Source organism: Opisthorchis viverrini (genome assembly GCF_000715545.1).
Source record: "Opisthorchis viverrini unplaced genomic scaffold opera_v5_342, whole genome shotgun sequence".
Taxonomy (NCBI): domain Eukaryota; kingdom Metazoa; phylum Platyhelminthes; class Trematoda; order Opisthorchiida; family Opisthorchiidae; genus Opisthorchis; species Opisthorchis viverrini.
In genome coordinates this window covers 271,243-289,804 of record NW_008752002.1, presented here as the reverse complement: position 1 = coordinate 289,804, position 18,562 = coordinate 271,243, and the positions used below count along the sequence as shown (strand labels likewise).

The following is an 18,562-nucleotide window of genomic DNA, read 5'->3' as shown; positions in this document are numbered from 1 at the left end:
CATCTTACGGACATTCCAATACCTGAAGTTACCCAGTTCATCATTGATCTTGCTAACATGCATGGTTTGGGTCTCAACCGACCGGTTATTGAGCCGAACTTGCTACTAAAGTTGTAACCGTCAACGTCACAGTTGTGTTCAATGGTCGATACTACAAACGGATTGATGGATCCACAATGGGAAGCTCATCGGGGCCTTTTTGGGAAGCAATCTGAATTGGAGGTGATTTGAAACAGCACACTTCATGCGAGTCAAGTTAATGATATCTTCACCATTTGTGACTCAATCACACAGCTACAACAGCATAACAGGAAAGTCAGTATCAGTTGCGGAAACATTACCTGAGAACGCGTATGCGGTTCGATTTACGCAGAAGTGTGGCCTCTAACTTCCATCGTTTTGACTGTACCATGGGGCCCATGCGTACCACAGTGAATGAGCTCGCTTGTTTTGTAGCACTGAGGCGCACCACTTCTCAAAGCTTCTCACGCCTGCTTCGATAGTCGTCCTGTAGGCTGTAATGTCGAGTGCCAGATATTCTCTGGACAGTTACAGTTTCTCAAAACTTTCCTGAAAACAGTACAGCTGTTTCATCCTTATTTGGAGGCAGCTTACGAAACTGCAGCAGGCTCTAAACCCGTAAACACCTAGGCAGTACTTGGCTGTCCCAGTAGCGAAATTTAAGGCGCCTTTGGTTTCGAAATCCACTCTGCAGCTGGCCGTAGATAATTTGTCTTGGGATTTAACTTTGAGCCATTCGTTCTAAGTGGCCTCCCCGGCGTAGATGATTTCGCATTATACTACATTCAATTCCAACAGTGTTTGCTCTTTGAAAGACTTCGGTGTTCGGGATTCGTTCCGAGGGATGATGTGTAGACAGTGCAGGTGAAATCAGTGGAGAACCCGAATTCGTTGTCTGTAAAGCGTCTGAATCTAGTTGCCGTGAAGAAAGTATGATAACCCGATAGACTTCAGTCCTGTTATTTGCAAGCAACTGATGGTTGTTCTTGACGCGTTTCTCAAGCCGTGCTAACTCTTGCCATTTGTGTAGTCACTTAACTATCAAGTATCATGCCTTTGTATATTGTGAAGCCAAGATAGCAGAAATCGGTACACCATGTTACGCCATGCTACCCGAAGGAAGCACATGAGCTGAGATACTGTCAATTTACCCAAGCCTAGACAGAAAAAGTCGGGATGCAGAGGTCGGTTTCGAACCACGAACCTTTCGGTCAGTAAATTCGCGCTCTAACCACTGAGCCATCTCGCCATATATACACGAGGACTGGTATGTTGCACTGAATATGTGCGCCACGTGGTGTGCAGTACCGATGAAGGAAGTGAAGACAGATAAAGGCCAAAGTCCACATCATGTGGGTAGGTGGGCGTCCTCAAACTTCGGCGCCTGGTCGTCTTATGCCCTGAGAGCGGTTTTTTCGTTTGGCTACCGTTTAGGCAGAAGAATCCACCCAAATGGAAGAAGGAAAAATAGCCTATCCATTAGAGTCTATTTCTGAAGATTATTGGAGTTTAGAAGTTGGAAACGTCTCGTTCCTCTGGATTTTTCGGTCTAACAACTGTTGATCCTGTAGTCGACTGGTCTGCGTCAAGTTTGTGGTTAAAACGGTGCACCGTTTCATGGGCACCTTCGTCACAATTTGCACACACATATATAAACTCGTCCCGATTTAAACCAGTACCTCTGGGTTCTATCACCGAAGAGCAGTAGAAAACACCGCCAAGTCAGCTGACGACAGCCACATGCAGCGAAATTTGGTTACGCTCTGCTTGTCAAATTCGCAAGAAGATCATTATGAGGATTCAGGTGACCTATTTCTCACATTTGCACAAACCTGTAGACACACCGTGTTCTGATTCTGATCAGTAATAACCGTCGTTTATGAATCTGGAAAATCGTCTGCACCATTTTCCTGTCATTTAGATGGCTGGCGTGCATCCGCTGGACACACTCGCAGGCACATAAAAACAGGGTTGTGAGATGAACGAGCAGCCTGTTAGATCGACATAATCATAGTTATGATGTTAGAACAAAGTCCTGAAAAAGTCCACCACGACCGTCGGGTAAACCGAATGTCTGCGATGTGTTGGTCGTGCCACCAATGTGTGTATCACGTGTGCAATCAGTGACATTTTCCACGATGCGTTCAGCTGTAGCACCCTTCCGGTGCCTAGCTGCCATGCTACCCGAAGGAAGTACGGAGGCTATGATACTGCCAGGTTGCCCAAGCCTAGACAGGGGAAGTCGAGAGGCGGAGGTTGGATTCGAACCACGGACCTTCCGGTCAGTAAATTCGCGCTCTTACCACTTGGGCCATCCACGATGGTGGCCAATAAACCGCTCAGTGTAGACCAAAACCGAGTTAACCATCGAGTGACTAAGGTGAACCTGAAGAAGTTACTAGAGCAGTAACTGCCAGAAATGAACGGCTCTGTAACATGTGATAATATCGGATACTTTGAAGAATCGACTGTTTGACGGACGCTCCGATAGAAAACGGTAGCAACGAGCTAGTTCGGTACCGGATGAACGGATGAAAGTTCGCGGCATTTATTTATCGTTACGGAGCATCGATATGAGTGCATTTCGTTCAATTCAAAATGCAGAAAAGTATTCTGACATAAAGGAAACTACCCACAAGGTTGCTGAAAACTCTTCGACAGCCCACAACCGGTTTCGCCCTTCTTGGAGCTCATCAGGTAGGCATAGTCCCCGAGTTTCCGTCACCCTTATGATCTACTTGCACCCAAATTGGACTGTTTTCGAGAAATACGCTCATTTGCAAATCAATTTGATTTTCACGGGAGACTCAATTGAATCTCTCGTTTATGATGTCCTCCAACTGAATGTGCTGCACACAGGCCGCCTCATGATTCAGTTGGCACGATATTCCAGATATTGCAATATATCTTCTGACATACGTATGTGGACAAATTTGTTCACAATTTCGCCAAGTAGTTTTGCACAAAATTTCACAATATCGGTTTTGAGTTCGGTTGTTGGTCTGTTTGCCGAAATTGGCAATCGGATTGCAAGCGTTGAAATGAAATCGTCAGTGCGGATTGAGTGGGTCGACGCGTTTCAATGAAATGAGGGCCTAGGTAACTATTTCTCAGGAATAGTCAGCACTCGAATTGGGAGGGCTGGGCTGTGAAATTAAAAATTTACAAGAATTGGTTTCGGCGTTCTAGTACGGTGGAAGAAAGCTATTCAGCAGCGAACAGCTTTGTTCATAGAGTTCTCGGTTGGTTAAGAAGAATGGCTTCTCCGTTCATCAAGCTGGATGTAGGTTGTTGGGTTTCAAGTTCTAGTGTCATTTCAGTCATTGTGCTTCCAGGTAGCTCTTCGCACAAGAGAAAGGATACTGACCCAAAGACCATGAAGTGTGAGCTAGGTGTCTTATCGCAATATTTGTAAAATTAATTCAGTGGATATGCGAGTTGTCTGTTTCTGTAGGTTGGATATGAACCAACGATCTCGCTCAGTAACATCGGTTTACAAAAGAAACTTATGCAACCTTTGAACTTGTGCTAGCCCAATATCTGTTGCGTTCCCGTGACTTAATCCACTTGACTCCGTGCCATATTGACCTGTCTAACCTTTCTCCCCCTTTTACATTAGTGCACATGAATGTATACACAGGTGCACGTGGTTCACTGGATTCACATAAATTTGCGATGTATTAGCCAAACTGGACAATAACCAAAACGAAACAATAACGAAAAACAAAAACAAGCTTCGTCCGCAACTTCCGTCCTTATCTCGTCTTCAATCACTTCAATTCATCATCAGCTGTTGTACAGGGCGGACTTATTTTCCACGATATCAAGCACACACGCCGTAACTAAACACTATCGTACGTTTTGGTGGAAACTGCTAGTTTGTGAACCCACTACGACGAAGACGTTAGGTTTCATTTGCTAATTCGGCGAAGGCCTGCATGCGTTGATCGAAACGATGCTGATCAATACCAAAACACGAAGAGAAGTCCGAATAGATTAATTAAAGCATTCTTCAAGTTTGGAAGTGGAAGAAAACATTTTGCCTGCCAACAGCCATTGAATTCGTTTGCGTATCGTGATCGTGAGTTGGTACAGTGACCCCCCAGCTACTATCTCATTTCCATCGTACCTTGATTGGCTATATTCATCCACCGTTAGTTTCTGGATAGCTTGGATGTCTAGTAAAAGAATGGAGACTTCGGGCTTTGATAGTTGTACATGTACATAAGGTACTAGAATTTTTCGCTTATTTTTGCCCACGTGTCTGTGCAAATCAGCAGTAGAAATGACATGCATTGTGTCCTTCCGAGTATTCTTTGAGGCGTCCTTGAATTAAGCATGGAAGAACCATTCCATGCCTTTGTACGACTACCCTACCGTATGGGTTACATTTGTAAAACAGTAATAAAACAACCTTTCGATTTGCCACCCATGAGAAGTTTTTGCAGCACATGGAATACACTGCTGCGAAGAGAGGAGAAACCAAGTGTCTTGAATATAATTAACTCCAACCCATTCAAGCGATATGCTAGCAGAACAAATTTGCTCACAGTTAAGTGCGTTGAGAACACTTAGGAGTGTAGATGGCTGCCTTCAGAAACCAATTGGTGAGGGTGTTTATGTTCCGAAATATGAGCTAATTAATTACTAGCTTGGAACTCCGGGAATGAGGTTTGATGAAAAGTGGTAAAACCAACACCAGTTAGTTCGCCTCTAGCGTCAGATGATCACAACAACAGAAAAGTGCACCAATCCAAGATGATGACTATCACGCTTATGTTATGTAGGATACAAACGTACTGGAACAACGTCAAGTTTGATGGATGGATTCCCGGCAGCTGTAGGAGACTGCTTCCCACATCTTCAACCCAAATCCCTTGAGTAACCATCTGCATGAGAAGCAAGCAATTTAAACTGCTCATGAGCCAGCCGCATTGTGCACACGCATCAAGCATAGCCTGGAAAGAGAAACAAAGGCACAAAAGAAGGTGGGAACTTGGTAATAATCATGTTATAAAGTACCACTGAAAAGAATCCGATGAGGAAATCTGTTCCCAATCAAATAGTATTCTTGGTGGTCTATTAGGTGATCGCCTGTCGGCTCATAGAGCTCGACTAATGTTTTTAGGAGACATCACTCGTGCATAGTTGAGCGGGCACTTCCCCCTCCCTACTTGGGTTTGTATACTTTTGAAAACGTATCTGAAATCAACCGATTTGATAGCCAATGCGTCTCAAACTAGAGAAACGCATGTACACCGCTTTTCAAAAAAGTGGATATCTGAGAAATTCCACTTGGCAAACCATAAGAAAACCCGTTTCTATAGTACATCAAGAGCATTTGTGAAAGACCATGATACTATTACGGTGATCTACAAATCTACGAAAACTCTGCGGAGAGGACTGTAGAAAACTGGAGGGACACTGGATACGCTGATAAGGACGAATGTCACATACAAGATTCAATGCAACGACTGAGATAAGCCCTACGTGGGACAAAGAGGAGGGGAGATTTCTACCCGACTCTATGAACACAAAATTGCAGCTAAAATGGGCGACCAACTTGCAGTCGTCTCTGCGAACGAAGGTCAAGATGGTGACAAATTTGGGTACACAAGCGACCACATACTGCGCTGAGATAAGACGTACAAAGAGATGCATTACAACGGGAGATGAATCCCAAGACCCCAACAACGGTTTAGTCAATGCACCGAGGATGACTAGAAGCCGTCGTCTTCCGACATCTCTCTTTATTTCATGAAAAGACTTACACCCAGTGGATCACCTTTAACTAGTAATGACGGTCACATCCAGGATACATTAGATCTTTAACAAGAAGACTAATAAGTCGAGGCCGCACTTTCGATCAGAAGTGCGCAAGCACAGAGGCGATAATCTGTCAAATTCTGGAGGGAATAGTGATGTGACGCATCATCCTAATGCACTATCGATGATATGCTAAGTTCATACAAAGCGCTACGACCAAAACGTTGGTTGGAGATTTGTCCGACTAATTAAAATAATGTTGATTGATAACGATGGTGACTGGTCGGTTCAGTACAGACACTAAACTATAAACCATGTGCTAAAGTACACTGACCCCAGATATTACAGTCTGGTTCACCAAGGTCAGGGGGAATGACAACCATATGTTGCTTATTCAGTTCACTGAGACTAGATTGTTCTGTTTAGCAGGTATAGCAAGGAGTGAGAAAGTCACGAAGTGGGCGTAATGGCCGTGGAACACGATCGCGAGTGACCGCGTGACGTAGCCGTATCTGTCACCAAACGTTGGTTTGTTTCATCTCAAAGTATTCATTCGGCGAGACAGAAGTAGCAGCGTAACTGTGCTGACTGGTAGAAACGTTTATGCTTCGTTGCCAAGTCATGGACCAACCATCCGTGAACCATCTCAATCGGATACGTGACTGTGGAAAGAAGGCTCTGCGAGGCAAATAGTTTTCTGGAATACGAAGTACATGATCTCGCCAGTGTGACCAGCTGACCTACTGAGGAGAGGAACCGTGCGTGAAAACCGCCCAGTGAACCTCAGTACTACTGAGCTGACATTCCCGCCCGATGTTTTGGTGGCAGAGATTGTCAAATACACGAAGTCTTCGAAGATCAACACACAGAGAACACTCTTCTAGCCCATAAGGTGGGACAGGGCGCATATGCCCTACCCATGTCAGCCACAAAAGTCGGGGGTTGGCATAGGCTGCGATAACCTTCCCGATTCAGGAAGTGATCTCGTGTCTAGCCAGTCCGCCGGGGTTTATGCGGCTAGCCGGAGTCAAACTAAACTAGTAATCTAACCATCACGAGTCATCTGGAGGCTTGAGTTTAGGATTTGGTCCCACACAGTCTTGTGGCAACACCTTATATTTCCAGGTGTAAAACACATGCTGAACCTTGCGGCAGAACTGTTTAGGCTAGTTGAAATGGTATGCACCTCTAAAGGGTTTGAACCAAGAACAGCGATAGGGTTAGCATACTGTGAGCGAATATCTCGAGAGCACTATGATACCTGATTTGTTAGAGGCCGGTAAAGAAGACTCAAACCGCACATCGATTGCGAAGTTGAAGAGAAAGAGCGACAGAGGGCATATTTGTCTGAAACCACTGGATGAGGTGAACCTAGGAGAGGGTTTGCCGTAAGAAGCCGTCCCTGAGTATGGAACAGGAATTTGAAAGGGATACTTTTCAATGCAAGAAACTGTTATAGTTTCGGGGGGGGAAAGAAGCTCAAACCGCACATCGATTGCGAAGTTGAAGAGAAAGAGCGACAGAGGGCATATTTGTCTGAAACCACTGGATGAGGTGAACCTAGGAGAGGGTTTGCCGTAAGAAGCCGTCCCTGAGTATGGAACAGGAATTTGAAAGGGATACTTTTCAATGCAAGAAACTGTTATAGTTTCGGGGGGTTGACGCTGTCAAAAGTTGAACTCAGATGAAAAACGTCCGTTAGTGGTCATCGGAAGAAGGGGTAAATTTTCCCACACTTCTGGCAAACCGAAGCCATGCTCGAAGCAAATCTAGCTTCGATCTCGGGAATCTGACTCCCGTAACGATAGATTAACCTGTGTGAAATAATGCCGGGTAGCAACTTGGAAGCCGTTTTCGCTAGTCTAATGTCCTGGTGGTTTTCCCGGTGTCCGTGCACCGTCTTTGAATACGGGCATCATCGTCGAGGTGCACTAATCTGTCCCCGCTCCCCAGCACCAATACAAGGTGAAGATTAAGATCAGGCAACGCTGACTAAGAAAGTCATCGAGGGAGAAATGTGCAGGAAACCTTCGATGGCAAACGAATGTCCAGTTTAGAGCAGCAAAGAAAAATGAGTTCCAGGTGGTCCGTTAACGGTAGAAATTTTGGGTAAGAAATTCAATGAGACATGATACAAATGAGAGAACAATCGGAAGGGAAATCAAGTACGCATAAAACTCCACAAACCTGCAGAATCCGAGATGCCTGATCCAATACAGACCTTGTATCGGTCACGTAGTCTGCAACTGGCAACTCCGCGAGTCGCGTAAAGTGTGCTTGAAGCAATAAATGTGCCTTAGTGTGAGGACATTCAAAAGAACCGATTGGTTTCAACGGCAAGACCCCTGCCAACTGACGATTCATTTCGTCTTCGTTATGACGAACCGGTAAAAGTGCGTACTCGTTGGCATTCTAAAAGGCATGAGAAGGGGTGCTTGACTGAATTTAACTGTTGAGGTTGACAGCGGAGAAGAGGAAATAACGCCAAATTAGCAACGGAAATCAGTGCATGAAGAGAAGTCTATCAATGCTGGCGAGTCACGATTGAGGTTATGGTTGTCTGAGAATGAGGGAAAAACATGTATGGAAGAGTTCTAAACTAGTATAGGTCAACCGACAGAAGTAATGGGGACGTGAAGGATGCAGCAGTCAGCTGAGATAGTGTACACTGAAGTTGTATAATTCGAGCTTGACTTGGACGTCCTATAGCATCACAGTTGATCCCAACACGAGGGATTGGATGTGTAATGTTCAGCGGAGCTTCAGCATTCCCTGATCGACGGATTCCATTATGACGCCAACAAAGCCACCCATATCAACCCAGCTGTACACATCATAAGGGCTTAAAAATACTGAGATTCTAAAAGCATAGGAAGAGCTCTAGTGCACAGATAGTAAGCACTAAAGATACAAGTAGTACAGTCGGTGGATGCATTAAGGAATGAAACCATATGTCGAAATCCATGTCAGTTGCGAATCAAGAGGCCTATCCATTTCACAAGCAATAACATCAGTCTCCATCGAAAAAGACTGGTGCTTCATAACTCTTTGTAGAAATTACCCGATACTGTTCAACCATTGGGATATTTTCGTCAAGAGTTAAAGTACTCGATGCCGGAGGGTTGAAGTGATGTGTAGCCCTTCAACTCTCATCGGGAATCGTAGGTAAGACACACCTCAAACTACGTAGTAGGTTCTGAATCACAACCCTGCGGTGCAAGACGGGTTCTGAAGCTTGGGTGCGCTCACCTCTTCGGAGTTACGAATATGTAGATTGGAGGAGTGAATACAGTTACACGCCGCTGCTGCATCTTAAAAATTTACGGTTCCAGCATTTGACTAGCTCGGAAACGAAATCTACTGAGGGAGTTGGCGTATTTGTCATCATATATTATGCACGTCCTTTGTGGCAGACTGCCAAATGACTTCATTACGGGCAACAAAACTAGCGTTAATCGTATGTGGCCATCTGCATTCTCATTCTTCCCAAATAGAACACGAGAAAAGGTCGCAGCATCAGACACACAGTGGCGCAAGTAGACTAACAATATAAAACGGTGTCCATCAACTGACTAATTATTCCCCAGCTGAGACGTTAATAGTCTATCATAAAACGTCCTTGTTGCCAATTTTTCCAAAAAATAAAGTGGAGTTTTATTCAACAGTAGAAAATTTCACCAAAAGTAGAAGGCGAAAATTCAGAATATAATACTACCAGAATAATTCAGGAGTCTGGAAGCAGGAAGGTAATCAGTCAGACGATTAGAAAGAAAATGTTCTTGAAAGGCACTCGGCTTACTATGACGTAGATTCGAGCTTAGATTAGTGTAAAGTGAAAATAAGAAGAATCAGCAAATCATCTGCAATAAATGCAGAGAACGAAAAATCGACGTAATCGTGCCTAATAGTGACGTTGTCTGAATCTGGGAATGATGTGGTTCCCGAGCTGTGGGCAGCGACACAGGGATACCTGAATAGAACGAGCACCGTTGGAAATTAAGCGGAATTTGTCAATGCTTGGCTGCCTGAAAAACAGTGAGGCCTACGCTACTGGAACAGCAGAGTGCTGCGTACTTCATGGCTTAACTTAACCTAAACAATTAGTGAAGAACCCATTGGACCGCATGCCAGTAACATGGGTAACATTAACCTCGGCAGGAAGGTCGGTAAAACTGTGGTAATGTTAAGAATTGTGTTGCAGATGAATCACGGAATGTAGTAGAAAATGACTCCAGCTACTAGATATTCGTCATCTTTGTGAATATTTGGTGAAATGCACCTTAAATTGTCGAAAGACATCGTGAAAGCGTGGAGCCCGTGCTTTGGAACCATTCCAATATGGATGTATTGAACGGACTACGAACTACTCCCGATGTTTCAGTAGCCGAACGAGTGAACCTATTTGATCATTCGCCCCGTCAGTTCATCCTTTTCGTTATTCTCGACATTTCAAATATTTCCAGATCAACACTACTTCCTGCCAACAATATCAGCTATCATAGCGTGATAATGAGATGTTATTTGTGCTGTTTAAATGCGAAAACCCCTCGCTACCTGTCTGGGGGGGGGGGAATCTTTTGATGCAACAACTGAGGAAATAATAAGAAAACAAGATGAGAACAACCAGTCCTAAATTTATTCCAAGCATAGACCACTCATAGGTATACGTCGAATTGTATTGTCACAGCAGTTTAAGACAGGAGTTTAGTTGACCTCCCGTTAGTAAAAACTAATTATCAAGACCACAAACTCTACAAGGCCCAACAAATCGAACTCGACAGTAGCACAGAGTAACTCACATGTCACACACTCACTCATACATGTCAATGAAATTCACTCAGTCAGTAGAAGTTAACTTCCCAAAAAAGACTCTCATTGGGGGACGGTATTCTATTGGGAGCTTTCATATTCTATGATGAGATATGTGTAGTTTTACCAGTAGAAATTTTCGAACGATCAGTATCTTTTCGGTATATGGCGACACCGTTTTACCCGGTAAACTTCACCTTCAAAGAAGGGAACTTTGTTGTCAATCAACAAAAGTCCCGAATCAACAGAAAGGACGGTATGGCATACCATAATGAATTAATGATTACACTGAATTAACACTAACGTTCCTAGTCCACATGCCACGGAAACTTCAGAATGGTACAGCTCACATTTGAAGTGGAGTCCAGCAAGGAAGTCAGTAATTCGACTCTTTCCGGACAGCTGCGTCGCCATCTCTTAAATACGAAGAAGCGTCAGAGTGCTCGCACACTGGCTCAAGCAAGAACCAATATGAATTTACGAAGGTGTGGTACTCGACCGACAAAACCATTAACACACACTGAAGTCGACTTAGCCTACCAGCCCTTCGAGTACAGGGAACTTCGCAGCACCCATTAAGGGGAAACAAAACTCCGGATAAAAGTATTGATCATAATTAACCCACCCAAAAGCCGAAAATGAGTCAGTAAATCAGAACAAGTAAAAGCTGCGTCAAGTGAAAAAGTGTCTCACGAACCAATTGAAAGCAAAGACAACAGAAACGGCAAACGGAGCAATTGAATCCAAGAAAGGAAAATAATGAAAAACAAGTATTCTATCGACCAATCAAACAGCAGAAAGACTAACTGGGACGCAATATTTGAAAAATCGTTCAGCACCGTTTCGGGGATTAACTGTCATGCCACCAGAAGGAAGCACGATAGCTGGGATACTACCAGGCTCCCCAAGCCTAGACATGGAAAGTCCCCAGACGGAGGTTGGAGCCGAACCACGGACCTCCCGGTCAGTAAATTCGCATTCCAACCACTGGGCCATCCCGCAGCATTCCAGGAAGATAAATGGATTAAACAGAATAAAGGAACAGAACTAGTGAAATGTAGATGGTCAACGAACCTTTCGGGTCCAGGGTAATCAGGGGATGATGTAAACCAAATCCCGAATCATCAAATTACGTGCCACCGATGATTTTCAAAGCAACGTACTGAACATGAACTCAGTAAGAACAAGGAAGTAGCTTCCCTATGCACAACATTAAATTGCACGTGGTGTTTAACACGAGATCATTATTCATAAATATGGTGTGGCTGAGGAACGAAAACTACGCATCCTAGAGAAGACAGCTCTCAAACTTACCGCCAAAATTTGTAACAGGTCGTGTACTGTCAAATTGGGCTCAAGTTTCTCAGAAAACAAGCGTGCTGTCTTGTGGGATAGGTAGTAGAACGATGCCAAGCGACCAAGCTCCGTACTGACAAAATCACCCGGTTGGTCAGAAGCAAACTGTAAGCAGGAGGAATGAACCAATTGGGTGCAAGCCCCCAAGACCAAATCGGACAAATACGCACTGACTGTCTCCGGTTGGCAATCTGGCAGACCGTAGTAACTGTGGTGCAGATATGGAAAAAGAGCGCATTTGATATGGAATTGTTCACACAGGGATGAATGTGCCAAGAGAAAAATAGAACTTCAGTCTGAGAGGGGTAAGGTTTGAGGAAATATGGAAGAAATGGGGAGAGGGAAGTGTACTCTTCGCCAGATTATGTCGAACTACTTTACTTTCTACATTACTTGGGGCGAGACGCCCAAGTGGTAAGAACGCGAATTTACTGACCGGAAGGTCCGTGGTTCGAATCCAACCTCCGCATCTCGACTTCCCCTGTCTAGGCTTGGGCAACCTGGCAGTATCCCAGCCCTCGTGCTTCCTTCGGGTGGCATGGCAGCTAGGCACCGGAAGAGTGCTACAGCTGAATGGTACATTGCTTGCAGTCAACAACAGGGCTCAAAAATGCCAGCTGCTAGCGTCTCTGATCATACCTCAGGCTTTGGCGAGTCACCACAACAGAAATTGGCCAAAGTATCCAGACTACAATTATCTATCGCGGAAGAGTGACCCGGATGTCAGGGGCGGTGACCTAAAAGAATTTTACACAGAAACAAATGTTCATAAAACCCCAGACATTGCTGATTTTTGGTGAAGTTAGGTTCAGGAAATAATATGTGTACTATCTAAAAAGGTAATGTAGAGAAAAACTTGAAAGAACTACCAGGTGAACGCGAAATCGACCGAAGATCTACTACATATTGTCCGTCCCATGATCCAAAGCAGCTTAAACGGTTGGACAGTTTCTCGACAAAAAGTGCCTGCTTTATAACGTTACCTGGGGTTAATTAGAAGACGACGGAAAAAGAACGTCCACGTCAAGTAGTCCAATGCTTCCTGGGTTGTACTAACAGTACCCGCCACTATCTCCGCATTTAGGTGATCAGCGAATGCTTGAGGTAAGAAACTCTCCACTGGGAAAGGTTCGTACAAAAATCGTTTATAGAAAGCTTTTTTGCTGTCTTCAACCATGATAACCGCCTTTCCTTGATTGTCGAATTGGGGCCTACCGGCACGACCCATCATTTGGAGCACATCTGTGATATGAAAGGAGGTAAAAGAGCGAAAAAACTCCGTTAATATCACCAGGATGCAACCAATCATGAGAATAGCTAGGGAGTTATTACGCTGCGTTTCAAATAACCAACATGTGACGCGCAATTAAACGATAGATAACTACATCATACACACTCCACAAAGGTCCGGCAAGTCCGCTTCAGCCACAGCAAGCTAACTGGATCAGCAGTAATATTAGCGGAGAAGATAGTATTATGGACACACAATCTAAAACTTCGAAAATAATAGTCCATGTACCGCAATGCTCATAAAGTTGCTGAAAACCATTCGACAGCCGGAGATCGGTTTCACCCCTCTTGCGGCACAATCCTCGAGTCACCGTCAACCTTATGTTCCATTTGAACCAAAACTGTACAGATTGTGACAAATACTCTCATTCGCACATGAATTTCGGGAGATCCAGCTGAATGTCTCGTTTCTGGTGGTCCGCTTTAACGGAATATGCTACACCAGGCCGCCTAATGTTTCATTTGGTACGAGATTTTAGATATGTTTAGACGTAACACACTACACATAAGGTTGCCGAAAACCCTTCGGTAGCCCACGGCCGCCTTTACTCTTCTTTGGGCTCACCGAGTAGGCGAAGTTCGCGTAGTTTTTCGTCCTGAAGAGACCCGGAAACCAGGCGACACATAACCAACACAAAACGGTTAGACCCGGATAAGAAAATAGAAACCCAATAGATATATCCTCCGGTGTCCAGAAGAGTGCAGCTTTCACAAATAGACCAGCTTTTCGGAAAGAGAGATTCGATTGAGACGTAATATACAGTATGACATGACGACAATACGATCAGCCACTAACCGTCCGAATTCGGCCCAAAGTCTACCGACAATCCACCGAAATATTCAACAGTGCACGACGCAAGAAAGCCAGCCAGTTAGCAAGATTGTTTTTGTCAACAAAGCAGATGATCAAACCGGAGTACCGGCTGACACAAGCAACTAAAGAACCTATTAGCAGTCGATGACCCTGCACAGGCCAGCGCTGTTCCAAAAACCGGTCTTGCCAAAAACCAATAGAATTTGCACGGTACAACTCTTCTGAATCCCCCCGAGTGTCCATCTCCCTTCGGCATTGGACTCTCGACGGAAGCCTTTTCATCGGATCTACTACCGTCCCTTATCCCTCTCGCGTCATTCCTTTTGGTGTCAGTTTTTGAAGAATTATCCCAGTCCTAACACATCTAAGTACACTTGACGTGCGCATCAAGAACGACTGACTTTCCAGTTTGAGCATACAAACAGTTCACCCAAACCGAAATTATTTAGCTTACTGAATTCCGAATTTGCCCTGCCCTAGAGTGCTGATGGCGTCCTTCGGGTGGAATTCCCTGATTTTATTCCTTCCTGTTTCGACTCGATGTAGAACTGAACATTGTCGAAACCTACGTATTGGCCAGTAGTCAGTAAAGATTAACTCATCGAGAAGCAACGTCCCTGGTCTCGTTCCAATGCCCGTACCATTACTACAAGACCCAACTCTTCCCCTTTATTTCCTCCCAAGAACCCCACCACATTCTGTCCCTCTGTAATTCATATAATCTTGAACTCTTCAAGAGCCCATTTAAAGTTCATCTCAGAAAGTCTTCAAATTTTTCAGTTCATGCACATTTTGCATTACTTTTGTTGTTTTTATGGGGAGTTTTTGAGTATGGGATTTCCCTCTCTCCGTACTAAAAAAATCCCTAGTATCGAGTGTGTCTAGTGAAGCGGAAAATTAATTACCACTCAAAAGTTTGATCGTGTTTAGTAATACCACCCGGCTCGCCCCAATGCAGTGCGGACACAAAGTAAACGTTCAGTGTACACAAACCGTCTAACCTACCAGTGATAGGATAGTCCACGTAACGCTTGGTCTGTCCATCGTAGTACTCTGTGCCCTTGACAATGACCAAATGCGCTGGAAAATTTACACCCCATGCCAGGGTAGCGGTGGAGATTAGTATCTGAAGACATAATGTGCAGCAAAAGCATAAGAGGTATGGAAAAGCACGGCCAAATAATTATAACAAGGATCCTTAATACAGGCGGTGACCGGTTAATCTACATCATAGTCAAGTGACTGCATAACGATAGGAATTGCTCATTCTATCACACTCCAAATTGACTGCGAAACGGAACCGACATCAAGACACAAAATGAGCAGGAACGAGATTAGCCAGCGAACAGTTTATTGCATTGATTTCACCACCAACCAGACTGTTCATCCTTTGGATGGTCAATCCAACCAAGCTTGCGTACCACACCAAGCACACATCTCCATCAAACTCTTGACTGCTACGCTGAACCATGGGCTACAGGACCTCGGTTGTGACCGAGTTTTCTTTTCACATTAATTGAATTTATCAGGGCTTTCCCTCGTCATAGCGTGTACGTCTGGTCCCGGTTGCTATGCCACTCGCCTTCAGCAGCTGCTTCGTTACAACAGATTTGATAAATCTGACTAACCGAAATCAACCAAGTACAGTTCAGTGCCGAACGAGGCCGTTCTAGACACATCGGTAAAATTGACATGATTTTGCTGGTTTATGTGAAGCAGTCAAGTATTGGTCGACAGACTTACTGACTAAACTGTGTCGCTTGGAAACTTGCAGTTCTTCGAACTCTTGTCCAAGAAAACAGTAAGAACACCTATTACAGTGTGAGCATGAGAAGTGGGAATCCGGTGAATACCATGGTAAATGTAGCATACCTGGATTTTCTCATTCACAAAGAGTTCTTCAACGACTGAACGATCGCGAGATTGTAACCCTGCATGATGTAGCCCGATACCAAATGACAAAGTTAACCGCAGGTTTGAGTCATGAATAGTTTCAGAAATTGCATCCATCTGAAACGAGAAAAAAACACCATGAATTTCAATGAGACCAGAAGGATCGGCACATAGAACCGAATGATAACTCGGTAGGAAAGCGGTAGGACTTACACAGAGCCCCTCCCTACAGTAACCACCCCTAAAGTAAGTGGAAAATAGTCACACTCAAATGGTCACTTCGATGGGCGTAGCCCACCAACGGAATGGGGCAGAAAGCATAGCCTTCCAACGTACGTGTTCTCGTGTCACTTGTTATTCGAACAATCAAGAGTGTGCTGCCTAGTTTACAACTCCCTTGAAAACACAGCTAGATTACATAGATCAACATAGATTGACGCCAGATCAATATTCATTTTTAGTGCCAATGCTTTTAACTAGCTCGCTACTTGAAGTAGCTTTGTTCCTCCAGAACAACAAAACAACTCCTTGCTCTGAATCACAAACACATGGAACGTTCTCATTTAAACGGCTTAACAAGTGCATATTACGGAAATTTACGCTAAATTGGCAACAGCAAATAAATGCACCGCAATCTATCCCCTCTACACTCACGTTTGTTGGGATGCCCGGAAAAATAGGGGACTCGCATGTTTTTGAACACAACACAGTAGTTCAGGTATAAGTTGCGTCCGAAGACGCATGTTACATCGAATAAATGGACGTAGTAAACAGTGCCGTTGTCAATAAAATCGGTCAAACCGAAAACATGGTACAACAGAGTCATCTGACTTCAAAATCAGATGAACTAACCTCATTTGGGTCCATATGAAGCCACTTTCTTGTATCTCCCGAAGCAGCAACGTAGCTGACCAAGTCAAGTGCCGTGAGTCGAGTTTGACGCCGACTGGACACAAACACCAAAACTGGTTTATTAGGTGAATGGCTGTTGATAGCTGACAGGAATACAGAAAAGCGATAGATACAATGAAAGATGGGCTAGCAACCATGATGCATCAGTCTATTTGGTCAAGGTATGAAAGATATTCAAGGTTTGATAACAAAGATGAACATCGGGAACGAAGCTGACGACGCTCCTAATAAGTCAGATTCCGCCTCCAAGACAATCCACTCGGACAACCGGGAAGTGATGTTTCCGAATCCAGAACTGACCAAGTATCGTAGGTAGGTCCAGACTGATGTATTTCATAAACCAATAGACAGTTGGTTACAAAAACACCAACTGTACGAAAGCTCCATCTTAAAACAACGCGGAATTTTTGTTTGGAGTGTGTTTTGGATTTAAAAAGTTTATGCAAAACTATTGGTGAAAAGCATATGTTTTCGTTCTAGAAATGGGGATATTGTATGCGGAAGAGTCGAGAAGCACCGTCCAGCTGTTTCATCCGTATTGGGATTCATCAGCAGCGCGCACCGCATGAAACTTCAGAAAGTTTCGAACTTGCGAATTTTCACAGGCAGTTGAACTGTTCGGTCACGGGTGGTTGACCAGCAGTGTGATTAGCTCGTGCTTAGGCAGGATATTCATTGTCAAAAAGATAGTGCGGCTTAAAATTGATGTGACGTTTTGTGCATTCCTATAACCCGTTGACCTATACTGGGGAGTGTATGTGTGACACTCACAGAGCCTCTCATGTTAGGTTGGTCAATGGGTATAGGTCTAACTGGCACAATTTCCTGGTACTGTAGATTCAAGGTTGGAAAAATTATGGCGGTTTGCTTCCTAAAAATGTAGATTATTTTGACAGTCTCACGCTAACCACCGAATCCGTTCGGTTGGGCTTTGGTTGAGGACCCAAGTGGTCCTCTTGTCTAGGCCTGAGTGCCATGGCAGTATCCCAGCTGACATGCTACGACGAATTTCACAATGGCAAGTTACCCAATGCCGCATCGATTGTCGCGTGGAGCCATCAGACAAGTCGCCTTACTCGATGCATACAGTGGGGAGGGTAAGCGAAAACAGACTACTGTTGATGCCTCCTTCCTCTCACATGTTCACCCTTCGCTCACTCCTCACCCCGTTACCAGAAACAAATATGTAGGCCCAGACTTAAGGACTGACAGAAAAATCTGCCACCCATTGTCATCACGACCGTAGGTACTTCAAGATCATTCATCAAACCCTGACGCTCAGTTCATCTGTCGGCTTTTAATGTTCGCATCACGAAAGAAGCTGGACAACAGACTGCTCTCGATTGTATGCAAAACTCATTTGCTACTGATATGTGCTGATCATTTCAGACGATTATTTAACACCCCATTATGGTTGTTGAATTGATCTCCCCATCGATTATCTCACTTTCAGCTGCTTATTGCAGAAGATTCAGAGGCTGTTGAAGCTGGTTTTGCTGGGGTTCAGCTATTAGACGGGAAATCGCGCGTTCCGATCGTTGTTGAGTTTCGTAAGACTTCCCAATAAGAACCAATTATTTTTGCAGCATTTCTCAGTCTTTCAACATAGACTGGTTTCAGTTACAGAACGAAATTTCAATTGAGATACTCAAATATCAACGCACTACCATAGATTTTAAGTGGTCGCGCTGGAAGTTAACT

The 18,562-nt window shown here is 44.3% G+C and overlaps 2 protein-coding genes across 2 annotated transcripts in view; one reads left to right on the top strand and one right to left on the bottom strand.

Annotated features, from left to right (window-relative positions):
• T265_10209 (hypothetical protein) overlaps positions 1–18,562 on the bottom strand; it is a gene marked incomplete at both ends in the record, with an annotated part of 71,239 nt that overhangs the window by 10,579 nt on the left and 42,098 nt on the right. Inside the window, 7 exons of the mRNA XM_009176514.1 lie at positions 4,822–4,979; positions 7,975–8,199; positions 11,911–12,057; positions 13,010–13,194; positions 15,062–15,182; positions 15,929–16,066; positions 16,802–16,944. Of these exons, the coding sequence (XP_009174778.1) occupies positions 4,822–4,979; positions 7,975–8,199; positions 11,911–12,057; positions 13,010–13,194; positions 15,062–15,182; positions 15,929–16,066; positions 16,802–16,944 (1,117 nt within the window). The remainder of the gene's footprint in view (positions 1–4,821; positions 4,980–7,974; positions 8,200–11,910; positions 12,058–13,009; positions 13,195–15,061; positions 15,183–15,928; positions 16,067–16,801; positions 16,945–18,562) is intronic.
• Positions 142–18,428, top strand: T265_10208 (hypothetical protein; the record flags this gene model as incomplete). Its single annotated transcript, XM_009176515.1, has 2 exons — positions 142–222; positions 18,315–18,428. The coding sequence occupies 2 exons, from the start codon at positions 142–144 to the stop codon at positions 18,426–18,428; spliced, it is 195 nt and encodes a 64-aa protein (XP_009174779.1).